The 26,646-nt window shown below is 43.1% G+C and overlaps 1 protein-coding gene across 2 annotated transcripts in view; it reads right to left on the bottom strand.

Moving 5' to 3' along the window:
* AADAT (aminoadipate aminotransferase) overlaps positions 1 to 26,646 on the bottom strand; it is a 100,404-nt gene that overhangs the window by 63,758 nt on the left and 10,000 nt on the right. For both annotated transcript variants that reach the window (XM_083170939.1, XM_083170943.1), the window contains exon 2: positions 4,040 to 4,108. In XM_083170939.1, coding sequence (XP_083027065.1) covers positions 4,040 to 4,108 — 69 coding nt within the window. The remainder of the gene's footprint in view (positions 1 to 4,039; positions 4,109 to 26,646) is intronic.

Below are 26,646 nucleotides of genomic sequence, written 5' to 3'. Positions count from 1 at the left end.
AGCTTGTACTCTATGGGAATGCCTGATGCTTATTGAAAGGAAAGAAACCTTTATGTGAACATAGGGCCTGTTATTCAGGTCAGTAGAGGGTAGCCACGTGTTACCTCGAAGACAGAATTGTTCATTTGAAGTGTGTAATACCTGTGTTTTTATCCCCATTGTTTTCGGTATCCAACTTGGATTGTGACCTGGACCAAAAGGGGCGAAGAAACAGAGTACTAAGTTGTTTACTGACAGCGCACTTTTGTCCACCATTTGTATTTGCTGTGCTTGTTTGGATCTGGGGTGGTAACCCAGGGTGGTACAAGGTGCAGCAGCCAGGTTTGGCGCAGCTACTTTCACATAACTTTTTTCTGTGTATTCTATTCATCTGCCCCTTCTCCCTCCCCAGTTACTCCACTCGCCTCCTAGATTTGCCATCTTGCTTCTGAGCTTCCTCTCCACCAGTCTTCCTTCTCTTATCATGGTTGACTTCAATATCCTGCAGGACAATCTCTTGGATTCTGCTGCGTCCAAGCTACCTTCTCCCAACTCTTCCCTTGAACTCATCTAATGGGCAGCTTTTCTCTGCCACTTTATCTGTCACTCACTAGTCTCCCACCATTTTGTGATTCCTCATTTAATTAACTTCCCCCTCCCTCTCTCTGAACACTATATTCTTTGTTTTGGCATCTCCCCCCTTCAATACCCCTCCCAATATCACACTTATCAAGTGCAACCTTCATACTCTGCCATCACTCTAGCCATCTGCCCTTGCACCATTACATTTATAAAGATAACATTATACTGTGTGCAACAGGGGATCAATTAAGGGCCATATTTTCAGAATAAACCCTTGGACTAATATATTACATCTCTTTTCCACATCCTAATTGGGACAATGGATGAGATTTTTTTTTTTAAATTCAGAAGTTTTTATTGAATTTTGTAAGAATACACCTATAATCAAAATAAAATAAACAAGTCTGAGGTAGACATTTTAGACAAAAGGGATATGCATCATTCCAGCATCTTATGGCAATGCAGACTGTGAAAAGATATACAGTATATCGCAATCAGGATATGTTAATTGCTACCAATACAGGGAGGTAGTAGCCCAACTACCCGAAGGTGCCATTTGGGGTCGGTTAGACAAATATAAACAAGGCTGTGTAATGATAGAAAATGTGGTCTTTAAAGTGTACAAAACCAACCTGGATTGAGCTGACACAGGATAATAGCGTATCAGGTTACAATAAAAGAGCAATAACTGTGTATCTATTAAAACAATCTATCTATTAAATCTATTTAAACAAAGAGAAACAAAATAAAACCTAAATCAAACCTTCCCATAACTGCCCCAAAGCAAACCTCCCCATAACCCCCTACACACCCTGTATAACCTAACCCCAACCTAGGAAATACTTTGATCCCAAATAACCATAAACCCCTTTGACCCACACTAACCTACTATATACTAAGCTAAAACAACCTCCCCCCCACCCCCATGTACGGATAACAGGCAAATGGACTGTGTGGGGCAAGGACCCAGTATCCATTAAACTTATATACCCAAAATTTACAGATAAACTTGCATTGTAGAGATTGGCCACAATAGAGAGTGTGAAATATATGCAGCATAAAAAAAGAACAAACAGAAAAAACAGGATATATATATGCACGACAGGTAAATAACAAAAAATACAAATAATCAAAAATATTAATCCGGCCAACTTTCTATTTCTTTAAGAAGCAAAATGAACTCAGTGGCCTCATCCCCAGGCATTTAAGGAGGAATAGGAAATTATCCAGAATATTGAAACATCAAATTTAAGGATCTAGAGATTCCCATCAATAGTAAAAATGGAGGCTTTAGGTGAATCACAACGGCCTTAAAGCATTCAGGTATCTCCATACCAGCGTGTAGTTCCAAAATTAGGCAGAAACATAGAAAAGTACACATCAAGAGTATGGACCAGTATAGTAGTTGTAGGAGCTGCTGGTATAATAGTAACAAGACGATCTCTCTCGGCACACTGCACAGGAGTGGCGGTGGATGACAAGATACCATCCGGCATGCCAGCAATCTGGTGGAGAAGTCTATTAGTAGAGGCATGAACGGCCCATAGTATTAGTTGAACAGAAGATTCCATGTTCCTTAAGCTGAGGAATGAGCAGAGAGGAAGATGGCAGTGGCTAGCACACCACCAAACTCATAGAGGAGAACAACCAGCCTGAGGAACACCTGTAACAGTACACTGTATTAGTGTATAGTATTCCAGGAGATGAGTGACCTCAGTAATCCAATTAAGCAGAAGGGTCCGGTAAACTGACTGCGTACAGGAATCCTCGGCCACTAGAGACTTAGCCGGGCAGCCAAGTAATAATAAAGGATAATAAAAAGTGCCTCCACGTCACTCCCTATAGGGGCATACAGGACAATATCTGTAGAGTCTTGGTGGCCAAAGTGAAGTGAAACAGTCTGCAGTAGAAGTCTAAATACACCTGCGCCTGGATGGTGGAGACCAAAATTCTTCCTGCTGTCGGCACACCAGTAACTCCGGACAGTATATGTTAGCCAGTGGGGGACTTACGGGTTATACAGGCGTGGGGTGCGGCAGCGCTGACAGCAGGAACACGGAGAGGGTCCCGCTACCCTAGCTGAATGTCTCAGTGGCAGTCAGCAGCGCACATCAGCCATCCCCACTGTATAGGGGTCCGGGACAGCCGCCACGTGCTCAGAGGAGGAGAATGGAGGATTATACGATGCGGCACAGTCCAGCTCCGTGAACCTCTTCACCTCCCTCCCCCACAGGTGCTACAGGCAAAGCCCCAATTGAAAAAGTTGCACAGTCAACTCAACAGATCCTACAGACTATTGCGTCTTCCGAACAGAGAGTGTCTTCATTGCCCGCTTACTCCATTACAAAGATCGTGATAATATTCTATGCTTGGCACACACTAAAGGTCCTTTGAAATTCGAATCTCATTTAGTATGTCCACATACAAATATGGCTATAGAAACTCCAGAGTGGTGATCCTTTCAATTCAGCAGGAGGTGTCAAATGACAGGCTATCCAAATTATTCCAAAAACCATAAATTCCAAAAAGCACTAGTGGGGACACCTGTAACTGGCACTACTGAGGACATGATATATAATTGGCACTAAATATTTACAAGAAAATGATTGCTTAGCATTCAAAATCAGTGCCTGAGATAGTACACAAACTTTGTTTCATGTTTTGAAACCTTGTTTCATGCACAAATAAAATATATTTGTGTGTATTTCATGTGTTTGTACATAAATGCAAGATACCTCAAGATACATCATTGCTATTTAAAAATATTCTGAAATACGGAATAATCCGTTATCCAAAATTCTTCTGGTCCTGAGCATTTTGGATAAGGGATTCTCAACCTGTATTTGTATGTATTTGAGGTAAGGAGAACACTTCAGATTTAATACTGGGTCCTCATAGCTGCTCTTTGAAGCACCTGAATAGTAGTGCTTACACATTTTTTCCCTTTGAAATCGCAGAAATAATCTGGGTCTGACCCAGGTCACTGTGCAATGTGAAAGGGTCTTTTGAAAAATCATGGGTCCGGCAATCCGACCTAGGTTAAAAGAAGAGCTTTACCTGGGACGGAACTGGGTTGCTTGGCAGTGTGACCTGAGAACCCAGGTCCTATTCACACTGTAGGGAGGAGGCAACGGCAGCTCCAAGTGCTGTATCCTCCCCGCTCCCAGTGATGTGCTGCCGCTCTCCCCCGATGATGACTTCAGTGACCCAGCTTATTGTTGGGTCGCTGTGGGAGCTTCACCTTTGCAAATGCCGGGTCCCTCCCAGGACGGACCCATGTCCATATCCAGGGTGAAAGGGGTATTAATATCACTTGTACAGCAGTTAAAAGTATGATGCATCAGAGAACCGCTGCCACTTAGCTGATTTTGGTACTTTCTTAGCTTGTAGTTGTAGGTTAGAATCTTCTGTATGATATATCTATACAGGACTAATACTTTTCCATTGACAATTTAGGATCTGCTAGCTGTGTACTTACTCATGGATCTGATAGGGGAGGCCTGTCTGGCCGCGCTCACTGCTGTCAGAAAACGTGCATAATTCATGTCTGTGAACAAGTAAATAGATAAATAATAAACAGATTTATTAAAATCGTATTTAATTTATAGTAGATACATGTGTTACATTTAAGAAACTGAATGTGCTGGAAATAACTAGTAGTAAGAAATAGGAATAACAGGAAGGAACAGAGGGTACAAATGACCTGGGCCCAGAGTCTGATGGAGGTTGGCGTGGTGAGTCTGCTGATCGCTCACTAAACCGCCCCCTATACATGTTAGTGCCCTTTAATGTCCTCAACCTGGGCTGCAGTGACTACAAGGAGGTTGCTGCCATCAAGAGTGTGGGAAGGGTTAGAAATTGTACCCCCTTCTTATCTGCTCTTGGCTGGAGTGCATAACGGTGACCTCCTGTATTGCTTGCGGTGGCATAAGTACTATTTGGAATTATATTTTTTAGGAAGGACACATGGTCACAACCCCTTATTACCTGGGCCTGCTCATGTTGTATACAACCATAAGTAGGACTTCAACAAAAGGGTCTTAATGTGTACATTTTAATTTTATTTCAGCTTCATTATGGTTTACCTGGTTTAGTATGACTAATTGCCCATACACAGGTTGAGATTTAGGGTAGGTGATTTTCCCTAAACTTCTGGTGTCTAGCTCACCCATACACACATAGCAATGTGTGCTAAGCATAAAAAAAAATATGGTCAGAAAGAAAGGCAGGAGAGTGGTTCTGGTGAAGTAGATCACTATTGCTGTTTCTGTACACACGTGGTGATTAGAACTCAATGCTAAGTGATCTAACTAGATTTTGATTGCACGCACACAAGATCTGAGCCGCTATAGCAGTGCCCAGAACTGTGCATTGCTATCTCTATGGGGTGTACACACACACACAGCGTTTTGTGCATAATTTCTATATCGCTTATCACAGATCGCTTAGAAAATAGGCTAAAAATCGCAATGTGCATGTGCACATGTAATTAGTGAGATAGTCTTATCTATCGTATCATGATATGGTAAGTGTAGCGCAAGTACATGTTATATAATAGCATGGCGTACCTCCCAACATGATCATCTCCAGATGTGACACAATGCTCTGCTCCTGGACTTTCTTCTTAAGAACCACACACATTATGATGATCTCGGAAAGGGGGACCATCATCGGCAAGTGCATACCCACTTGCCGATGCTACAAACGATGGGGGGGAAATGACGGTCATGCTGCAGCATGGCCGTCGTTGATGATGTCCATTCGAACATGACTGGACAAGGGAGGAGGTAATTATCGAGGCTTGGGAGCACGCATCGCTAACGATGCCCAGCCTACACACTGGACGATATTGGTCACAATATTGTTCAGAAAGCCCTTTCTGAATGATATTGTGACCAATATCGTCTAGTGTGTATGGGCCTTAAATGTATGATTGCCAGCATCTGTGTGGAAAAACCTTATCCTATGTTAGATTACACATCTTCGCAAGGCAAGAGGAGGACGGTGTTGTTCGGGTGGCGTTTACCTGTTCGTTAGGCTGCAAATATACGCAGCCTAGTGGACAGGTCTGAATCATGCCCAAAGTACCAGTCAATCAGCTTTTGCATTGCATTTTACAAGCTGTTTAATCTATGATAATTTGATGACTCTCCAAACTAGGATAAATACCCCCTTAAGGCTGGACACAAGGCTGAAGATTATCATTCCAATCTGGCAGGTTGGAACAAAAATCTGGTAATGTCCGGGAACAAATTACAATCAACCAATTGCTACCGTCATGTACATACACCTCCTGAGGAAGCCGCTGACATGAGTAGGCAGAGAAACGCGTAGAGGGCTACAGGGACACCTGTTGGCTACTGGAGACTAGCCTGAGGGGAGCGAAGCACGCTACAAACGACCGCAGTGAACTGTTAAAAGAACTGGTCATTACAAAAGTCCCAGGTACCAAGAGCCGGATCCCCATGTGTCAGCCACCAAAAACCGCAATAAGAGTGAGTTTTAAACCACTAACCATGTGCACATGAGTGGGGGACGATTATATATTATTACAGCTGTGAAACAATTGAAAGCATATTAACCGGTTCACTAACGGACTAACACAAAGTAATATCATACTAACAAGCGCTGAGAAAGAGCATTTATTTGTTATATGTATGTTTGTCTTGTGGCCACAACATCAATTGTATCATAAAAGCTTTTTAATATGTATTTTATGTTTTAATAAATTGTGTACTATTTTGCAAAGCGCAGCCCCATTGCTTTTTTCTTTCTGGTTTCTCAAGTTTCAAACGGGTTTGGTAATCCCCCTTTTTGGGAGCTGCTGCGGTGCAAAATAACCAATCAGCGCTCAAACTTTTCTCTTTTTCTTTTGTGATTTTATAAAGTGTGGCGAGCCCGAAGCGTGGTGAGCGGCCGCAAATTACTTTAGATGTATTCCGTGTCCGCTCACCACGCTTTGGGCTCGCCACACTATATAAAATCAACTCCTCGCCGACGTGGATAGTGGGGTGATGAAAAAGTCGGAGGAAGCGTTCCGCCTCCACGCTTCGGGGTGGTGTGGATAGTGGGGGGGGGGGGGGGTGTGTTAAACCTATTTTTGGCACATACAATCATATTATTGGATACCTAATGTCATGGCATCGCACCCCAGAAAATCGCATGCGATCAAAAAATTGCATGCGATCGCATGTGATTTTGCGGGAGGTGCGATGCCATGAGATGAGATGGCCCTGGGGACATAAGGGCAGTGTATAAATTAACTAAAAAATCGCATCGCATTGCATGCGATTTGCCGGAGGTGCAATGCGATGCGATGGCCTGGGGACATAAAAGCAGTGAATAAATTTACTTTATCGCATCTCATCGCATGCCACTAAAATGGCATGCGATTCGATTTTTAACGCAGAATAGTCCTCTACGCAATTAACGTATTGGGCGCTGTGCTAGGAAACAAGTACCTTTAAATCAATAGGTATTAAACAATTTATCTGAACGACCATTTTTGTTTGATTTCCATGCTGTCAATTGTCACTTGCTCCCATAAATTACCAGATATTTATTTCAATCATTCATATTGGAAAGATAATCTTATAGAGCGTATCCAGCTTTAGACATAACCCTACTCAGAGAAATATGTACAGTGAATTTTAATCACAAACCCCCCCCCCCCCGCCCCCCAAAAAATATGGGTCACTGGGGAGAGAAGTTGGTAAATAGCCACGTGGACACTGCAGTCTGTGTAAGCTACCAGGGAAGATTTTTCACCTCCAGAAGAAATAGAAATAATGTGTTACATAGTTAATTAATTGTAGAAATCTTTGTAGTATATCAAATGCAATGCCCTTGCTGGCTACACTGACAAGTCTATTAGAGAAATGAGGATTAGAGTGGGAAAACATTATCCATGATTAACACTACAGAGAGTTCTCTTAAACTAGTTTCACATATGAAGAAGCGGCAAAGTAAAAATTATAAATTGAATTGTTTAAAGGTCTAGAGGTGCTTAATTAAAATTCTCAAGAGGTAGAAAGAGAGCAGGCTCCTAGGATGTAGCTCACAGATGTAATCGTTTATGGCCATACAGCTTCAATGCACTTAGAAGTGATTTTGTGTAAATAAAAAATGCAAGTTTGATTGGATACAGTATGGTATAGTGGTTCTAACTTGATAAGGTCAGTGAGGGTGAACCAGCCATCGGAAGCTGCTGTAATCAGTGAGCAGGTGCTTCACAATCCTATGAGCACTAGGTGTCTTTAGTGTATATCATTTCATTATGGCTGTTAATGATGCAAAGCAACATATTAAAATTATATTGCGAGGAGTAGCGTCCTGTGGTTTCTTTTTCTACACAACACGATTTATGCCCATACTCAGACCTCCCAACATGACCCATTCCAGGAGGGACACAATGCTCTTTTTCTGGACTTACTTCTTAATGAATGATTGCCATCACCTCTTTGAAACTGCTCTGTTCCTGTGCTTCCCTGGTAATGTAGGATTGCCATCACCTGTGGTGAAACACCTTTACCTAGCTCCCCACAGGTGATGGCAATCATACATTACCAGGCAAGTCCAGGAACAGAGTATTTTCTCCCGCATGGAGAGGGTCAGGTAGGCAAGTATGTTTATGCCAGTGCATCGGAAAGCCATACCTACCAACATGACCCATTCCAGGAGGGACACAATGCTCTTTTTCTGGACTTACTTCTTAATGAATGATTGCCATCACCTCTTTGAAACAGGTTAATTGATAAGAAATGTGTTTCACCACAGATGATAGCAATCATGGATTAAAATGGAAAGTCCAGTAATAGAGCATTCTGTCCCTCCTGGAGAGTGTCATGTTGGGAGGTATGGAAAGCACAAAGCATCGAGTGGATTTCCAACCAGGGAACAAAGAAAGAAGCCTGCATAAGTTATTCATACTGCCTGTGAGTGGCCTATAAAGGAACATATGCAGGAATCGGGTGACATGCAAGGGGCATGTGGAGGAGTTGGCTGGCATACATCTACAAATTTATTGTCAGATCTCGCTGGTTGGTACAAAAATCTGGTAATGGATCAGAGCAAAAGACAGTTGACCATTTGCTTCAAAATGCTGGAAAACTGACAAACAGTCACTCAGATATTACCAGGTTTTGGTTCCAACCAGCCAGATCTGACAAAAAATCTGTAAATGTACAGATGGAGCGGGTCTCATCCTTTCTACCTATGGCGAGAGTTCCTCCAGCTGGCCATGGCGGGCCACGGCGCCCGCCATCGCAATACATTCTAAATGCTTGGCGATTCGCCGTGGCGTCTCCGGATGAGTGCAATACCAGTGATCATCCACCGGATGTCACTTTTGAAAACCTCATTGCGCATGCGTAAAATTTGTGCTGCAGCGCGTGCATGAAGCGCAGGAACTACAGTAAATAATTTATTGTCCCTGGCAAGCCTAGTCAGCGCCTCTCTCACAACGCCGGCACAAGCATGATCCCGTCTCTTTGGAGGAGAGTGGATCATGCTGACGCGGGCGGAGAGGCGCTGCATTTGTTTGGCACGCAGGAGCTTCTCTGATGGATGCTCTTGCGACCGAGTTGCACAGGCATTCCAGTAATGAGACGCTTTTGCGTCTGAGTAGTTATTACGGCAGGGTACTACAGTAAAGTACTTTACTACTATTGTGCTGTGTCCAGCAAGCTGTACTGTTCTATAGATAGTGTACACACTAATAAATAAAATTACATTGAATTGTGTACAGAATCATTACATTAAATTATACTGTACTGTATTGTACGTCTCATTGGTTTTGTTGAAAGGTGCTGGCCTTTGGCTAGTAAAGTATTGTAGTTTTAACACACATAAAAAATTCCGGTTACAAATAAGGCTTTCCGGGTGTCTAAATTTGCATGGACGCTTGAGCGTCTACACGGGTACTATACTGGAGCGGCACGGACGCTAATGCGTCTCAGTAGGCCACATTTTGGTGTTATGACATTCACAGGAAGTTACTGATTCGTAAAGGGATCATTTTACTTTTAAACCCAGTACTGTTACAGTCATGTACAGTATACAGGAAGTTACTGATTCGTAAAGGGATCATTTTACTTTTACACACAGTACTGTTACAGTCATGTACAGTATAAAGTGGTACTGTAGATTTAGTAAGCTCGTTGAAGTGATACAATGTCTGGTTTTTATCAGTGGTCAATCAGCTGCTACTGTATACTGTAGTACAGTACATTACTGTGCTGTACAGTACCTGTCATTTTTTCAAGCCAAGCATGTACAGTACAGTAAATTCACAGTTACTGTAGGAGCTGATTGGCCAGTGATAAACTACTGTACTCACTACTCAGTGGCGTGCGACGCTTGTTCCGCACAGGACGCACGTGAGGGCGCCATCTTTATTGCTGAGATACTGCAGAAGACATACAGTAACTATGGCAGAATGCTCAGCAAGAAGAGCAAGGCCATTCAGAAGAGGAGAGCTCCTCAACCTGGTTGCTTGGCGGGACAGGACCCTGGTCTCCAACCGAGAGGTTGTGGAGGCCTACCAGGAGGCAAGCCAAGCCATCAGGGTGCGCTTCCGGAGGGACAGGACAGTGAGGGCCCTACAGCGCCGATGGAGCCACCTGGTCCGTCGGGACCCCCAACTGCTGGACTCCCTAAGGGAATGTAAGTACTGTACAGTATTGGGTGCTGTATTTTCTACTTGTTGCCACGGGGGATTTCCTATTTGTTTTTAATGTGCTGATTACTGTACAGCATACTTGCCTACTTTTGAAAATTAGTTTTAGGGAAATTATAGTTGGTAGTAGAATTTTGCACAGGTTGAGAGAGTGTCATGCTCCACCCAAAGGGCCTGTCTAGTTCCATACTGTATATGGAGATATTGTGAAAAAAGATTGTGAACGTGGCACCTACAGTAGAAGCGTGGGTGTGTGCTGCTACATCTGAGAGGAATCTTTTAAAATAGTCATTTTATAATGTACAGTATATTATATCCAAATGTAGATGAGCCCCCAAAGCAGTTAGTAAGAGCTACTATACAGTACGTGGTAAAGTGCAGGGAAATGGCGCTGATGATTCAATGTAAATCAGGGTTGCCGACTTTTTATGTCTCCTCTCCGGGAGAAGCCCGGAGAGGAGACTTCCAGCTGCAGTTCGGGGGGCGGGGCTTGAGCTTTACATCATTAAGCCCCGCCCCCAGAATGGTAAACCCTCCCAATTCATGGATCTCCGTGGAGGGTGCGTGGCTAAAATGACGCGATTTTAGCTCCGCCCCCTCTGAGACCCGCGGATTGACGGATTTCAATCCAAAAGTATGGGGAAGACGCCGCAATCGGGGGGTGGCGTGGGGGCCCCCCGGAATCCGGGAGGGTTGCCCACCTTTCCGGGGGGCCGGGAGGAGGACCCGATTTTCGGGATCCTCCCGGTAATTCCGGGAGGGTCGGCAACCCTGATGTAAATGTACAGTATCTTTCTCTCATTCCTTTTTCCCCCAAAACATTTAACAATGTAATCTGGGTTAGGTGAAATGAGGGAGATTGCTAGATTTATGAGGGAGAGAGGGAGATTGCTGCTACAGTATTTCAGGGAGTCTCCTGCAGAATGCAGGAGGGTAGGCAACTATGCTGTACAGTACATGCTTGTTGTCATGGGTGATTTCTTACAGCATTTGTTTTCAATGTGGTCCAGAGCTGGCCCTAGCCTAAATGACGCCCTACTGTAGGCAAGATTTTGGCTGGTGCCCCCTAGCACCACCACTAGTTCTACCTCTGACCCTGCTCCCCTTTCCCAGCACCCCTCATACTGTATGCCGAACACTATTGCACAACCAGCCCACCTGCAGACAGCACTCGCACAGCTGCTAACACTGTGACTTCTGCCTCTGCTCACTGTGACCTCTGCCTCTGCTTGGATACAGATGTTTCCTCATACTGTACTGTACATCTTGCCTCAATAGGTCACGCAGCTCCTGGCCAGTTCTGCTAACATTGGGTGCCTTGTATGTCGTAACATAATTTACTAGTAAGTCCGTTCGAAGCAAATGCTTTGAAAGCTAGTAAGGTAGCTAATGTGAGAGAGAAAGAGATGTAGTTTCACACGCTGCCAACAGATGACACACAGACACTTGACATTATATATATATATATACATACATACACACACACATATATATATATATATATATATATAAATACGTGGGTAGCAGGACGGCACTCCAGAGGGTATGCTTTTCGTCGGTGCCAGGTCTATAGATAGGAAATGCAGTACACTTACCCCCCCGCAGAAGGATGAAGACCATTGTAAATGAAGAAAATTGTAGTTTATTCCATGTGCAAAATACAAGCAACACGGGCTGTCCCGACAGCCGTTTCAACTGGGCATCAGCCAGTTGTCATCAGGGGAGGATGACAACTGGCTGATGCCCAGTTGAAACGGCTGTCGGGACAGCCCGTGTTGCTTGTATTTTGCACCTGGAATAAACTACAATTTTCTTCATTTACAACGTCTGAGTGCTGGTCTTCATCCTTCTGCGGGGGGGGGGGTAAGTGTACTATATATATATATATATATATATATATGGAGCAGACTCTTGTTTCGCGCCCCCAATTTGTTGGCTATTGGATTTGGCTGCCGGACTTACAAGATCCCCCTGTTGGATGGGGATAAAAAGGAATGTGGGTAGCAGTTGTAAGTTGGCACCCCTGTATAGACCTTCAATTATTGGGTCTCTGTGGGCCTTCGACAAGATTCAAAACAAATTAGAATAAAAGTAAAGTCCAAAATTTATAAACATTTATTTAAAAGTCTCTTTTTCCACAAGACAGTGGTGGATATTCCAGACCATAAAAAGTTCAGTGGTGCATTTCAAGTATTTTAAGTTAGCAAAGGGAACATCAGTTTGCTAACTTGAAATACTTGAAATGCACCACTGAACTTTTTATGGTCTGGAATATCCACCACTGTCTTGTGGAAAAAGAGACTTTTAAAGAAATGTTTATAAATTTTGGACTTTACTTTTATTCTAATTTGTTTTGAATCTTGTCGAAGGCCCACAGAGACCCAATAATTGAAGGTCTATACAGGGGCGCCAACTATATATATATATATATATGCAGGGAAAAAAGCCGGCACTCCCTTTGCTTGAAATTGCTGTATGCTGCACCAGGTGCCTTCCTCAGCCGTACCCCAAACGAGGGGTGGCACATATAGGGTCGTTTTAGGCGGCACTCCGACGTCTTTCACAAGAATTATGACCACGCAATTTTCATCAAGATCTTTCGAGTTTAATGCTCCTGATGACGAGCATTAAACTCGAAAGATCTTGATGAAAATTGCGTGGTCATAATTCTTGTGAAAGACGTCGGAGTGCCGCCTAAAACGACCCTATATATATATATATATATATATATATATATATATATATATATATATGAGATTCTTTCTAAGTAGCAAGGCTGTAAACAGCAAAGTCACAAAGCAAGTTTAATGCAACATCAGCCAGAAGTATCCATCAAACCATTCCCCTTGTATAAATGGGGACAAACAGCATAACAGTCTAGAACGTCAGATATCTCAATGGAACGGCCTCTGGAAGCCGTGACAGGACAGCCCCCTTGGTTTGCTAAAACGGACAAGAAGAGAGAATAGTGAAAAGTTATGAACATGTGACAAAAGTAATAAAAAGAGTGGAGAGAATAAGAGGAAAAGCAGAGCATCGCAATATACAGTCAGCAAATATTATATCCCATGGTGGAAAGCATCAATTAGAGAAATAAATTGAAAGACAATTGTTCATTTAGTCCTTTTGGACTCATGGTGTCCAATTTGTAGATCCAATAAGTCTCGAGTTTGAGCAACTTGTTGGCGCGATCCCCGCCTCTGGGGTCGAATGGCACATGGTCAATGATGGTATACTTGAGGTTGGCAAGGGAGTGTTTGGCGAGCACAAAGTGCCTTGCCACTGGCTGATCGTTGTCCTTCTTATTGAGTGCTGCCTTGATCGCTGACCTGTGAAGAGCGATCCGTTCGCGGAATGTTCTAACAGTCTTTCCAACATAACACAGCCCGCATGGGCATTTGATAAGATACACAACGTGTGTGGTCGTACATGTAACTGGGTGTCTGATAGGAATTTGGTGACCCAGTTGTGGATGGGAAAAGGTTCTGGAACTGGACATGCCACTGCAGGTCGTGCAGCCTAGACACCTATAGCAGCCTCCCGGTCTGCTTTGTTTATTGGTGGGGAGACGTTTGGAAATGTCCGTCCGGACTACCCAGTCTCTCAAATTGCGCCCTCTTTTATAACAGGCCATCAAAGAAGAGTTCTTGAGTTTCTTCAGGTCTTTGTCTCTCTGTATTACAGGCCATAGATTTTTAGAAACTTTGGAGATAACCAGGTCTGAATGGTTATAGTCCCTCACCCAGCCAATGCGGTCTGGCTTATCCCTGTTGGGGGGGTTTCTTTTGGAGGAGCTCGGTTCTCGAGAGAGCATTAACTTTAGATCTGGCTTCATTCAGAATTTCTGGAGAGTAGCCTCTCTCAAGGAAACGGTCCAGCATTTTGTCTAGACCATCATCGAGTTTATTGCCCTCACTGGTGATGCGTTTCACTCGAATGAGCTGTGAAAACGGCAGTCCTTTTTTCAGGGCCGGGGGATGGTAGCTCTGGGCACTTAAAAGACAAGGACGAAGGATCCAAATCCAAAACGAGAGAGAGGCAAGAGAACCTGATTTTCAATTTAACCAATCGAACATTGTCACCTGCAGAAACGCGAGTACTGAACCGTGGGCTGTCGTTTGTACCAACGCATAAATTAGACGATTTTAAGTGGAAAATCGACCTCAATCGTCTCCAGAGGAATTTGAAATTAAAGGATTTCTTTGGCAGGGATTCGTTGTGTCTAAATGTGGCACCCCCTACACAATATGATTGCTTCAAATTTAAATCCCGTTTTGATCCTCCATCCAATAACGTCGCCATACAAAGCTTCATTAAGGTACTCGACACGCAGATTCTTATGACCACGCCAACCATCCCAGCTCACTCTAACCTTCCTCGTGATGAATGGGATGCTATAAAGAAATTAAAATCATATGATGACATCATGATCCTCCCCGCTGACAAAGGTGGGGGGATCGTGATCTGGGATCTCGAAGCCTACAAGAGTGAAGTCTACTCCCAAATCCTTGATCCTGATACCTACGAGAGACTCTCGTCCGACCCCACCCCTCGCTACAAACTGGAATTGGACACCATTCTTTCTAACGCTGTCACCAATGGCATGATCCCGCTACAGACCAAGGACTTCTTGATCACCGACTTCCCCAGAACACCAATCCTGTACTGCCTCCCCAAAATCCATAAAAACTCCGTCAACCCACCAGGACGTCCCATCATCTCTGCCCGCGACTCCCTCTATAGCTCGATCTCCTCTTTTCTGGATCACTTCCTTCAACCCTGCATCCAGAGGCTTCCCACCTATGTCCGGGACACCACTGACCTCCTCAACAAAATTCAGGACTTTGGCTTACCTGTACCCAACATGTGGCTATGTTCACTCGATATAAGTAGCCTATATACCAGCATCCCCCACAAAGAAGGTTTGCAGGCAACAGCACAACTCTTGGAAACTGATGCGAATTACACGGGTCCACCTACAGCCCTGTTTAACCATCTCCTAGAGCTGACACTAAAGCGCAATTTCTTCATGTTCAATAACGAATTCTTCCAACAACGGACGGGGTGTGCCATGGGTTCTCCAGTGGCACCCTCGTTCGCTAATATTTATATGCATTTCGTGGAACAAGATATCTTCTTCAACTCTGACTATACACCCAACATCACTTTGTATTTAAGATACATAGATGACGTACTGCTTTTCTGGACGGGATCAGAAAACTCCTTTAAATCTATGATGAACGACATCAACTGCAGAGACTGCCCCATTAAATTTACTTTTTCGATGAGTCAGTCCTCCATCCACTACCTCGATGTAAACATCTCTATTGTGGACAATAAAATTACTACAGCGATCTTCTCAAAACCGACAGACCGTAACACTCTTTTAAGTGCCCAGAGATACCATCCCCCGGCCCTGAAAAAAGGACTGCCGTTTTCACAGCTCATTCGAGTGAAACGCATCACCAGCGAGGGCAATAAACTCGATGATGGTCTAGACAAAATGATGGACCGTTTCCTTGAGAGAGGCTACTCTCCAGAAATTCTGAATGAAGCCAGATCTAAAGTTAATGCTCTCTCGAGAACCGAGCTCCTCCAAAAGAAACCCCCCAACAGGGATAAGCCAGACCGCATTGGCTGGGTGGGGGACTATAACCATGCAGACCTGGTTTTCTCCAAAGTTTCTAAAAATCTATGGCCTGTAATACAGAGAGACAAAGACATGAAGAAACTCAAGAACTCTTCTTTGATGGCCTGTTATAAAAGAGAGACTGGGTAGTACATTTCCAAACGTCTCCCCACCAATACACAAAGCAGACCGGGAGGCTGCTATAGGTGTCTAGGCTGCACGACCTGCAGTGGCATGTCCAGTTCCAGAACCTTTTCCCATCCACAACTGGGTCACCAAATTCCTATCAGACACCCAGTTACATGTACGACCACACACGTTGTGTATCTTATCAAATGCCCATGCGGGCTGTGTTATGTTGGAAAGACTGTTAGAACATTCCACGAACGGATCGCTCTTTACAGGTCAGCGATCAAGGCAGCACTCAATAAGAAGGACAACGATCAGCCAGTGGCAAGGCACTTTGTGCTCGCCAAACACTCCCTTGCCAACCTCAAGTATACCATCATTGACCATGTGCCATTCGACCCCAGAGGCGGGGATCGCGCCAACAAGTTGCTCAAACTCGAGACTTATTGGATCTACAAATTGGACACCATGAGTCCAAAAGGACTAAATGAACAATTGTCTTTCAATTTATTTCTCTAATTGATGCTTTCCACCATGGGATATAATATTTGCTGACTGTAAATTGCGATGCTCTGCTTTTCCTCTTATTCTCTCCACTCTTTTTATTACTTTTGTCACATTGGTTTGTCACTTGTTCATAACTTTTCACTATTCTCTCTTCTTGTCCTTTCAGCAAACCAAGGGGGCTGTCCTGTCACGGCTTACAGAGGCCGTTCCATTGAGATATCTGACGCTCTGTATCCTGCACCCAGTTGATTACGTACGCCCCGCACCATCCAGGCTTAGTGGCACATACACCAAGACCAGCCAGGGAGGCAAGTGCTAACACGGTATCTGGCACATTGCACACCAGTACCCCCGTTGAACCAGCCGCAGGAATCCCGGAGCGTCCTGTGTTGCTATGGAGACGCCCCGGCCGGAGAGTGACGGCGGGTGTGACGCTAACACGCTGAAGGCATCAGTGTCAGAACCCGGAAACGGCTCAGACGCTGTGAGACGCCTGTTTGGAGCTGGACAGGAGGAGGAGACGTGGTTTGCATGGTATATAGGTATGTGCTGTATGTCTTACACTTGTTGCTTTTTTGGTCATGAGGATGGAGTAAAATCCGAAACGTTACCAGGTTACACTATCTCAGTGTCTTTATTGAAAATCCGCGTGAGTGCTGCTCATTTCCCCCCCTCTGCATTTGCCTTCACGGGCAGCACCCCGGTCCTTGGATTTACAACTGTTTGTCGGAGTGCCAGGTTCTACCCCACTGCTATATATATATATATATATATATATATATATATATATATATATATATGGGAGATATCGGGAAAACACATCCTGCGCTCAATAAAGCTAATAAAAGAGCTGCTACCCTGATAGGGTCCCCTTAGCTAGGACCCGGTTATAGAAATGGAAGAATAGGTAGGTGGTTCAGGGTGCGCTAAACCTTATCTTATTGATCAGAATAATTCAAGTCACAATAAAAAAAATTAATAAAACTGCCCACAGGGCATAGCAGTATACAGCAAAGGTTGATGTGATACAATTACAGTGAATCACTAACAAACAGTATCCTCTTAGACAGTTGATATATGGTCAAGACGGATATCGCAATAAGCCCATTATCCCAACGCGTTTCGTCCTTAACATGACTTCATCAGGGGAACGGTGCAACAGTTGAACAAGAGGATCACATGATCACAAATTGAGACTAGGTTTCTCCAGGGCAATATGATAGAACGAAGATGTTGGATCCCAAGTAACATTTATAAAATCATCATGATATCCACCAGCTGATGTAAATTTTATATAAAAAGAGAACAACTCAGGTTATTTAAGACGAAATGACGGCCTTCAAAAATATTTTTGGGAAAATCCAAAAAGGACATTTGTGGTCCAATATAAAAGGTGTATACTGCTCAGCTCCAAAAGTAGGAAAGCAGAGGTGGCCACCAAACACAGAGACATGCTGCAGAGCTTTAGTAACTAACATAATTCCTGGTCATCAACTGCAGTCAAGCATCCTGAACTAGGACATTGCCAACAGCAAATTCCCATGCACAATACTACACACAGCAGCCAATACATTATACTTGCACCTACCCTCCACTCAGCATAGTGCCAGGCAGTTTGCTTTAGCAGAGGAAAATTTTTCATATATATATATATATATATATATATATACGGCAGTTTGGAGGTGCGGCACTCACGGCTGAAAGAACAAAGCTGTACACAAATCTTTAAAGCAACGTTTCAATGTCCTTTATTTGGACATTTTCGTCAGGCATAAGAAGTTATCATTGCATACAAACATGTATACACCAACGTGCAAGCAAGATCCAGCGTGCTCTGAGACGCCGGAATATGACGTCATCTCCGTAGGGCTGCGTGCTACCTTCACCATGGTAACAATAAACAAAACATGTATACATACAAACAGCGATACAAAATAACAAGTTATGCACAATCAATAGTATTCTATACTGAGTAATCATGAATAAACAGTTAAAAACCCCATAATTGCATTTAAAATCAAACTGAGGAGTCAGTTTCATTTTGGCCAATAGCCAGCAAGGCAACATCGTTAAAGCTTACCAGAGGTCCTAATAAAGATGGTTCTTAAGATGATGATCATCAATAATAAAAATATAAACCTTAGTATTTTCATCAGATCTGATAACATATACAGACATCACATTCTAAATAAACAGTGAATGCGGTATTTATTTCCTAGATAGGCATGAAATGCCCAGATGCTCGGTAAGACCTCTAGGTGATATGGGGGGAGATTCTCTAAGAATCTCCGCCCCCCTTCGCATATTTAATTATCGCATATGTTGTAACATATGCGATAATTAAGGCAAAGGACAGCTCTTGCGTTAAGAGCTGTCCTTTGCGGTGAGAGTCGTCGGGTACCAGCAGGTCCCGGCGGCTCCCCCCTCCCGCACACACCCGGCGCTGCTGCTGCTGCGCCGGGCTCTCCTCCTCCCTGCACCCGGAAGAGGATCAGTGCAGGGAGGAGGTCACAGGTCCGGGCAGCACAGCTCTGTGCTGCCCGGATACAGGTGAGGGGGGGGCGATGCGGGGCGGCGGGGGGTCGGCGTGGGGCGGCAGAGGGTTGCGATAGAAGCCCATTGGCTTCTATGGGGCATCGCCAGATTTTTCTGGCGATGCCCCCCGCCGCGGTAACCCGGCGGGGGATGCTTACAGCATCCTAAAATGCGGTAAAAACCCGATAACAGGAGGCGTGGCCACGGCAAGGCGGGAGTGAGTGTGTGTGGGGAGAGCTCCCTGAACGCAACATCCGTATAATATGAGAGACCGGTCGAAAGTGTGACCTGAGCCCCGCATTCGAGCTCCAGGAGTGAGTACCTGAGCGGCACCTTATCCCTCTGCCTCCTTGGTCGGTTCGGCGGGCGGCCCGGGACCGTGAGCTGTGTGGTGAAGCTTTGCACAGGGAGCGAAATCTCGCGGGAGTCTGGACTGTGCGCGTCATCAAGAGGCGCGAAGAGACGCCGGAGTGTTCAGCGGTGTCCAGGAGGTTGTGGCGGTGCACGTGCGAGCCGTCCGGACGGGTGAGAGTGCTGAGAGAGTGGGGGAGAAGGGCTTCTGATCGCTGCCTCCGTGAAACTGAAGTAAAGAAGGTACTTAGAGAGATCGCTACGGAGTGGTGAGATACACATAAAAAAAAAAAAAAAAACTTTGGCTGAATATGCTATGTATTCCATCTAACGCCGTGCGGTCTTGGCATGTGCCTTATGTGTTGGTGCCGGCAGTGACGACGTTACTGCTGGATTAATCAGGCAGGGGTGCAGCTGGGTTTGAACTTTATTATTTGCCCTGTTTGCCCTGTGAATTATATCTGCTGAGTAACTGCTGATGAACTAAGACCCTCTCTCCTCTCTTCTCTCCCCCCTACCTTATGGGCAGAATAGCCGCAAAGTTACATACTATATAGTGCAGCGTGCCCTGAGTATAAGAAGAATATATTCACTCATCAACTGGCCCGGACTGAATATCTCCTAAAGACTATTAGTCAGAGACAGTAATATCAGTCGACATGGGCAAAAGTGGCAATACTGCAGCTGCGGCCCGCCTGGAGAGGTTTGCACGCTCCCAGACCAATAACAGTGGGCAGACTCCCCAATCAACTCCCCAATCAACTCCCCAAAGCTCCCCCGCAAAGGGTTCTACCCAGCAACCCCCTGAAATTACACTTCAACAACTTTTGGACGCTATCCATGGCTGTGAGCTAAGACTGTCAGAAAAGATTGTTAGCATCCAGCAAGATATAGGCGGGCTCAAAAACGATATACAAGAAATTAAATCCCAAATTAAAGAGGCTGAACAGCGAATTTCAAACGTGGAGGACTGTAACAAGTCACTACTGGAAAAAGTTAATGCAGTGTCAACCCAAATGCAGTTTCTAAAAGATAAAATATCCGATATGGAAGGGAGACTACGCAGGAACAATGTCCGTCTGGTGGGGCTACCGGAAAGGGAAGAGGGGGTAGAGGTAGCTTCATTTTTGGAGAAATGGTTAAAGGACAAACTGGGCCTAGAATCCTTTTCTAGATTCTTTACTATTGAAAGAGCTCATAGAGTACCGATGAGGCCTCCCCCCCCCGGAGCCCCCCCCCGGACGGTGATTATGAAATTTCTGCATTTCCAGGATCGTGATACGGTGCTTCGCCTAGCAAGAACAAAGGGCCCGCTGGAGCACAATGGGAATAGAATCTCGTTGTTTCCGGATTTTGCTCTGGAAGTACAGAAGGAGCGAGCAAAATTCTTAGAAATTAAAAAGAGACTCCGGGAGAAGGGAGTCAAATACTCCATGGTATTCCCTGCAAAATTAAGAATTGTCTCAGACACTGGCACAGTTTTTTTTCAATCAGCTAATGAAGCCGGGGACTGGCTTGATAAACGGGTACCAGGCCCTAAACAAATGGGTCAAAATAATGAGTAAAATGTATATGAATATTAGATTATGAATGTAGTTCAGGGAGCTCACCGCCTGATGGTGTGCTAAAATTAGAAGCCTCAAGGGGTTATTAGAGGATAGGGGGATGGGACAGAAGTATGCCAGGGGTATAGAGGTATACAGGGTGGAGGGAGGGGGGATGGGGGGGACTGGGGTTATATTTTGTGTATTGTGTTGTTTTGTCTTTTTTATTGTCTATTGCTTGGTATGCCATTCAGCAGCTTATCCCCTTATCCCAGTTCAGATCTATGGTAATTATTTATATGGAGATAATACATGCCCACAATGTTTTGAGTACAAATCAACACTAGCTAGCTCAATATGGGCATCTAGAGAAGTAGGTGATGGTTCTTGTAGTAATATAAAACCGGCTCTTATAATGTTTTCTCGTTTTTTTAAGCTTAAATATTTGTATTGGTTGAATTATTCTTCTAAAAGTTGCATTCAATTTGGAGAGAAATTATAAATTAATTGATTAAGTATGGTTGTAATTATGTCATTGAACGTGAGGGGCATGAATAATAAAATAAAAAGGTCCTTAATAATGCGACAAGTAAAACAGTATAACGCGGACATCACCTGCTTAGTTGAAACACACCTTGCCGGCTCCTCTTTATTGAGCCTTAAAAAACCTTGGACCGGATGGGTATACCATGCCCCCTTTACAAACAGCTCTAGAGGTGTGTCAATTTTGATTAGAAGATCTCTCCCATTTGAGTGCAACCGAAAGAAGATTGATCCTCAGGGGCGGTATATCTTTTTGGATTGTAGGATGCATTCCTATCATGTATTGTTAATGGCCATATACATTCCCCCACCTTTCTCTTATGAGATCTTGAAAACTGCAATTGAATTCTCTGCTGATTCCCCAGATACCCCTGTGATCTGTATTGGTGATTATAATAACATTATTGACGTACAAGCTGACAGGTGGAGTAGGTCAGCTATAGGGGGTAACCGAAATAATAAAGGCTTTGGGGAATTTATTAAAAATTTGGGATGGGTGGATCCCTGGAGGGTCAGAAATCCCACCAAAGCACAATTCTCCTGTTTCTCGGCCTCTTTTCAAAGTTTTTCCAGAATTGATATGGTGTTAATTTCGGATACTCTTCTTCCCAATGTGATAAACGTAACTTATAAAAATAGAGGGATTTCCGACCATTCCCCAGTGCTCCTAGAGTTAACTGATCAGAGAAAGGAAGGAAACTCATTTTGGAAATTCGATACAAGATGGTTGGACAAGTTGGATACTAACCTTGAGGATCAGTGGCAGGAGTACTGGGAAATGAATAGAGGAACGGCCCCAACTGGGATGGTATGGGATTGCTTTAAAGCTTACATAAGGGGTAGCCTTAAGAAGGGAGTAGCTGAAGCTAGAAGAACCAGCAGAGAAAAAGTTGCAGCCCTTGAACAGGAATGTGAGAATCTTGAGAGATGCTATCTTGATATAGGTAGTGAGGACCTGAAAAAAAAATGGTTAGAGGCACAAGAGAATTGGATTAAATGTGTGAAGGAAGAGAATGTAAAGATGTCCTTACACAGCTCCCAGATTAGATATGCTACGGCTGACAGATCGGGAAAACTATTAGCTAAAATAGCCCAATCTGATAACCCCCCTAATGTGATAGCGAGGATAACTGATAAAAGTGGGATCGTGGTAAGTGAAAATAGAGAGATGCTGGAGGTATTTAGAGGATATTTCGCCGAATTATATGAGTCTAGAGCTAGGTATAATCAAAGTGACATTTGTGACTTTTTGAAAAAAATTGAAATACAGGTTGAGTATCCCGTATCCAAAATGCTCGGGACCAGGAGAATTTTGGATAACGGATTATTCCGTATTTCGGAATATTTTAATATTTCAATTATGTATTTTGAAGTATCTTGCATGTATGCTGTATAAACACAATAAATACACACAAATATATTTTATTACCACATAAAATTCACAAATATATTTTATTTGTTCAAAAAACAAGGTTTCAAAACATGAAACAAAATTTGTGTACTATCTCAGATATTGAATTTGAATGCCAAGCAATCATTTTCTTGTACATATATAGTGCCAGTTATATATCATGTCCTCAGTAGTGCTGTTAAAAATGTCCCCAGTGAGTTTTTAGCAAAAAAAATATTTTTTTTTCCCTTTCTGGAATGTATGGTTTTCGGAATAATTCGGATAACGGATACTCGGATACGGGATACTCAACCTGTACCAAAGCTGGTTATAGAGGACATGCTCGAGCTTGATGCTCCTTTGAACTTGGCGGAAATTAAAGTAGCAATTGCCTCATTACCTAATGGGAAGGCTCCTGGGATTGATGGCATTCCTGCTGAGATTTTTAAAAAACATATGGAACTATTGGCTCCGCTACTCCTGGAAATATTCAACAATAGTTTTAATGAGGATAAACTTCCCCTATCCATGATGGAAGCAAAAATAGTGGTTCTTCTTAAGGCACAAAAAGATCCGGTGCAGCTAGACTCCTACCGCCCTATTTCTCTTATAGCTACAGAGGCTAAGATTCTTGCGAAAGTTTTTGCAAACAGGCTGAATAAACACATTGAGAAATTAATTCACCCTGACCAAACAGGTCTCATGCCTGGTAAATCAACCTCATCAAATATTCGAAAGATGCTGTTGCAAACACAGACTGCGCATTTGGCTCATCCCCTCCCGGTGGTGATGTCCCTCGACGCGGTCAAGGCATTTGACGCGGTCGAGTGGCATTACCTCTGGGAGGTGCTGGCTGCAATGGGCATAGGGCCAAGATTCACTAAGTGGATAAAATTATTGTATAATAACCCTATGGCGAGGGTGGCCATAAATGGGAATGTTTCCCAATCCTTCCCACTATTTAGAGGGACGAGGCAGGGGTGTCCTCTATCCCCGACCCTGTTTGCGATCTCAATAGAGCCACTGGCTTGCCTAATGCGTAAACACCCGGAGATATTGGGGTTTAATAGAGGCTCCATATCTGATGTAGTCACCCTGTACGCGGATGATCTCCTGATTTTTTTAGCAGATGGGCAAAAGGCTGCCCCTCTGGCTATGGATGTGATCACAAAATTCGGGGATTATTCCGGGTTCAGGGTGAATTTGAGTAAGTCAATTATATTTGCAATTAGGCCTCGGGATACAGGTTCTAGGCTGGTGGATACACCACTGGAATGGGCTTATACCTTTAAGTATTTGGGAGTGTGGATATCTCACAATTCGGGAGATTTCAAAAAATTAAATTTAGATCCCCTATTAGATTATTTGACAGACAAATTCAAAGTATGGAGGAGGTTACCCTTATCAGTCTCCGGTAGAGTAAACCTTATAAAAATGATTGTATTGCCAAAATTTTTATATCAACTCCAGCACGCTCCCAAATATATTCCCGAGTCATTCTTTAGGAAGTTTAACAGCATGATTGCCTCTTTTATCTGGCATAATTCGCGAGCTAAAATCCAACTTCAAGTCCTATTTAACAAGAAGGAAGAAGGTGGCCTTGCATTACCAAATTTGCAGTTATACTACTTGGCAAGCCAACTGGCTTCTGTAGCCGATTGGGTGAGACCATCAGTAGAGTGTATGAGGATACAAAACACCATCTTAGAACGAGAAAATGGAATTACTCTCCTTCAGAAGTTAGTGAGGGGTCAGTCCAGTAGGGGCGATCCCGATATAATAAAACAGGCAGTTAAAATTTGGACGAAATCAAATAAAAGGGTTGGCTTTCAAAATTTGGATGAGGAACACCCTCTAAACGATCCAAAAATCTTAAAAGGGATTAAATATACACAATCCGTCAAGTTCTGGGAGCCTTTTGGCATAAATTCTATAAGCCAGCTTTACGAGAGAGGTAGACTAAAGTCTTTTGAGCAATTACAACACGAGTATGATATTCCGGCGAAGTATACTTTTAGATATATCCAGCTTCGTAATGCCTTAAATTCCTTTTTTAAGGAAAGTAAGCCCCTATTTGGAGAATCCCCAATCAAAAAAATATTGAAATCCGATAAAAATAATAAAATGATATCAAGACTTTACAACTATTTGTCTGCAGCAGCTGGGGATAACCTGGTGGCTTTGCGGGAAAAATGGGAGGATAATTTAGGGCCAATACAGCCTGATGAATGGGTGAGAGCCATTTCATCGGTCTCTAAGGCCACCAATTCAGTTAGGACCCAGCAGATCCAGCTATTTCTTCTTCATAGATCATACTTATCCATGCCGAGGTTAATGAAGTTTGGGGCGAGAACTACGGATATCTGCCCTAAATGCCAGATGGCAACTGGGTCATTTTTTTCACTTGCTGTGGGACTGCCCCAGAGTAAAAGAATTCTGGGAAAAGGTTATAGAATTCCTGGTGAAGTTGGGAATTAATAGAAACTGCTTGTCGAATAGGGGATGTTTGTTAAATGTAATAAGTACGGGGGATTTGAATAGGGAAGATAAGATCTTTATTAATAATGTATGTGCCTTAGCGAAGGTATTGATTGCCAGATCTTGGTTGGCTGATAAAGGTCCAGAATATATGGAATGGCTAGCACTGGTGGACTATACAGTTGAGCATGAGAAATTTATTCATATTTTTCGGAACACACAAGATAAATTTTGGAAGGTATGGAATCGCTGGTTGAGGCGACGTTCAAGTAGCAGTTGAGTCATGGTTAAGGAGGGAATAGGGAGAAGGAGAGAAAAGAGAGGAGGGGAAATTTTCTCTCCCCTATTTCTTTTTTTTTTCTTTAAATAATTGTGGAAATTAAGACTAAGGTCGATGACACTGGTTTAAATTAAGTTTAAATGATCACTAAAAGTAATAGAAAAAGGAAGGAGAAAAGGGGAAAAGGAGGTTGGAAGATTAAAATTATATGGTTGTACATATATCACTAAATCACAGAAATAACACTTGGTGGAGATAATCCCTGCGTAAAATCACTGTTGTAGCGTTGGATAAAATTGATATATACAATTTTCCGAAATTAGGACTAAGGCTGATAATAATTGTATAAAGGTAAACGATTACTAAAAGTAATGGGGAAAAAGAGGATAAGAGGATTAAAATCATTTGGAGGTACACATATCACTAATCACAGATAAAACACTTGGTTGAAATAATGTTTGTGAAAAACCACGGCTGAAGCGCTGGATAAATTGGGTATATACAATTTTTTGAAATTAGGACTAAGGTGGAGAACACTGATAAAATAATATTTAAATGATTATTAAAAGTAATGAGGAAGAAGATGATAAGAGGATTGAAGAAATAAATATTTTCTTCCTTTTTTTTTTTTTCCCTTCCTTCTCCTCTTTATATGGCGGATAGACTCAGCTTACTTCTATATGGTCCCCCACTGCAGCTACTGAATACGGGAGACATGGGTTATAAATGAACTACAGGGTTATTGTGACAAATCTGAATTGGAATTTGGAAGGGGGAAGGCCGCATGAATGAATATGCATTATTATATATTATATGAATTATGGTACCATTGGGGCATAAGGAAATTACTATCTATGATGTTGTACGATGGACTGGAAAGATATATTAGCAATATTAGGAAACATGATTTGTTATTGCACATACCAAGATGTCTATATGTAATGTATTGTTGAATGTTTGTATGTTATTTTAATGTAAGTTTGTAAATTTTGTACCGTAAAAGGAAAATAAAAATTAAAAAAA

This window comes from Crinia signifera, chromosome 1 (genome assembly GCF_055691185.1).
Source record: "Crinia signifera chromosome 1, ASM5569118v1, whole genome shotgun sequence".
NCBI lineage: Eukaryota > Metazoa > Chordata > Amphibia > Anura > Myobatrachidae > Crinia > Crinia signifera.
This window is presented reverse-complemented; position numbering and strand designations above follow the sequence as displayed.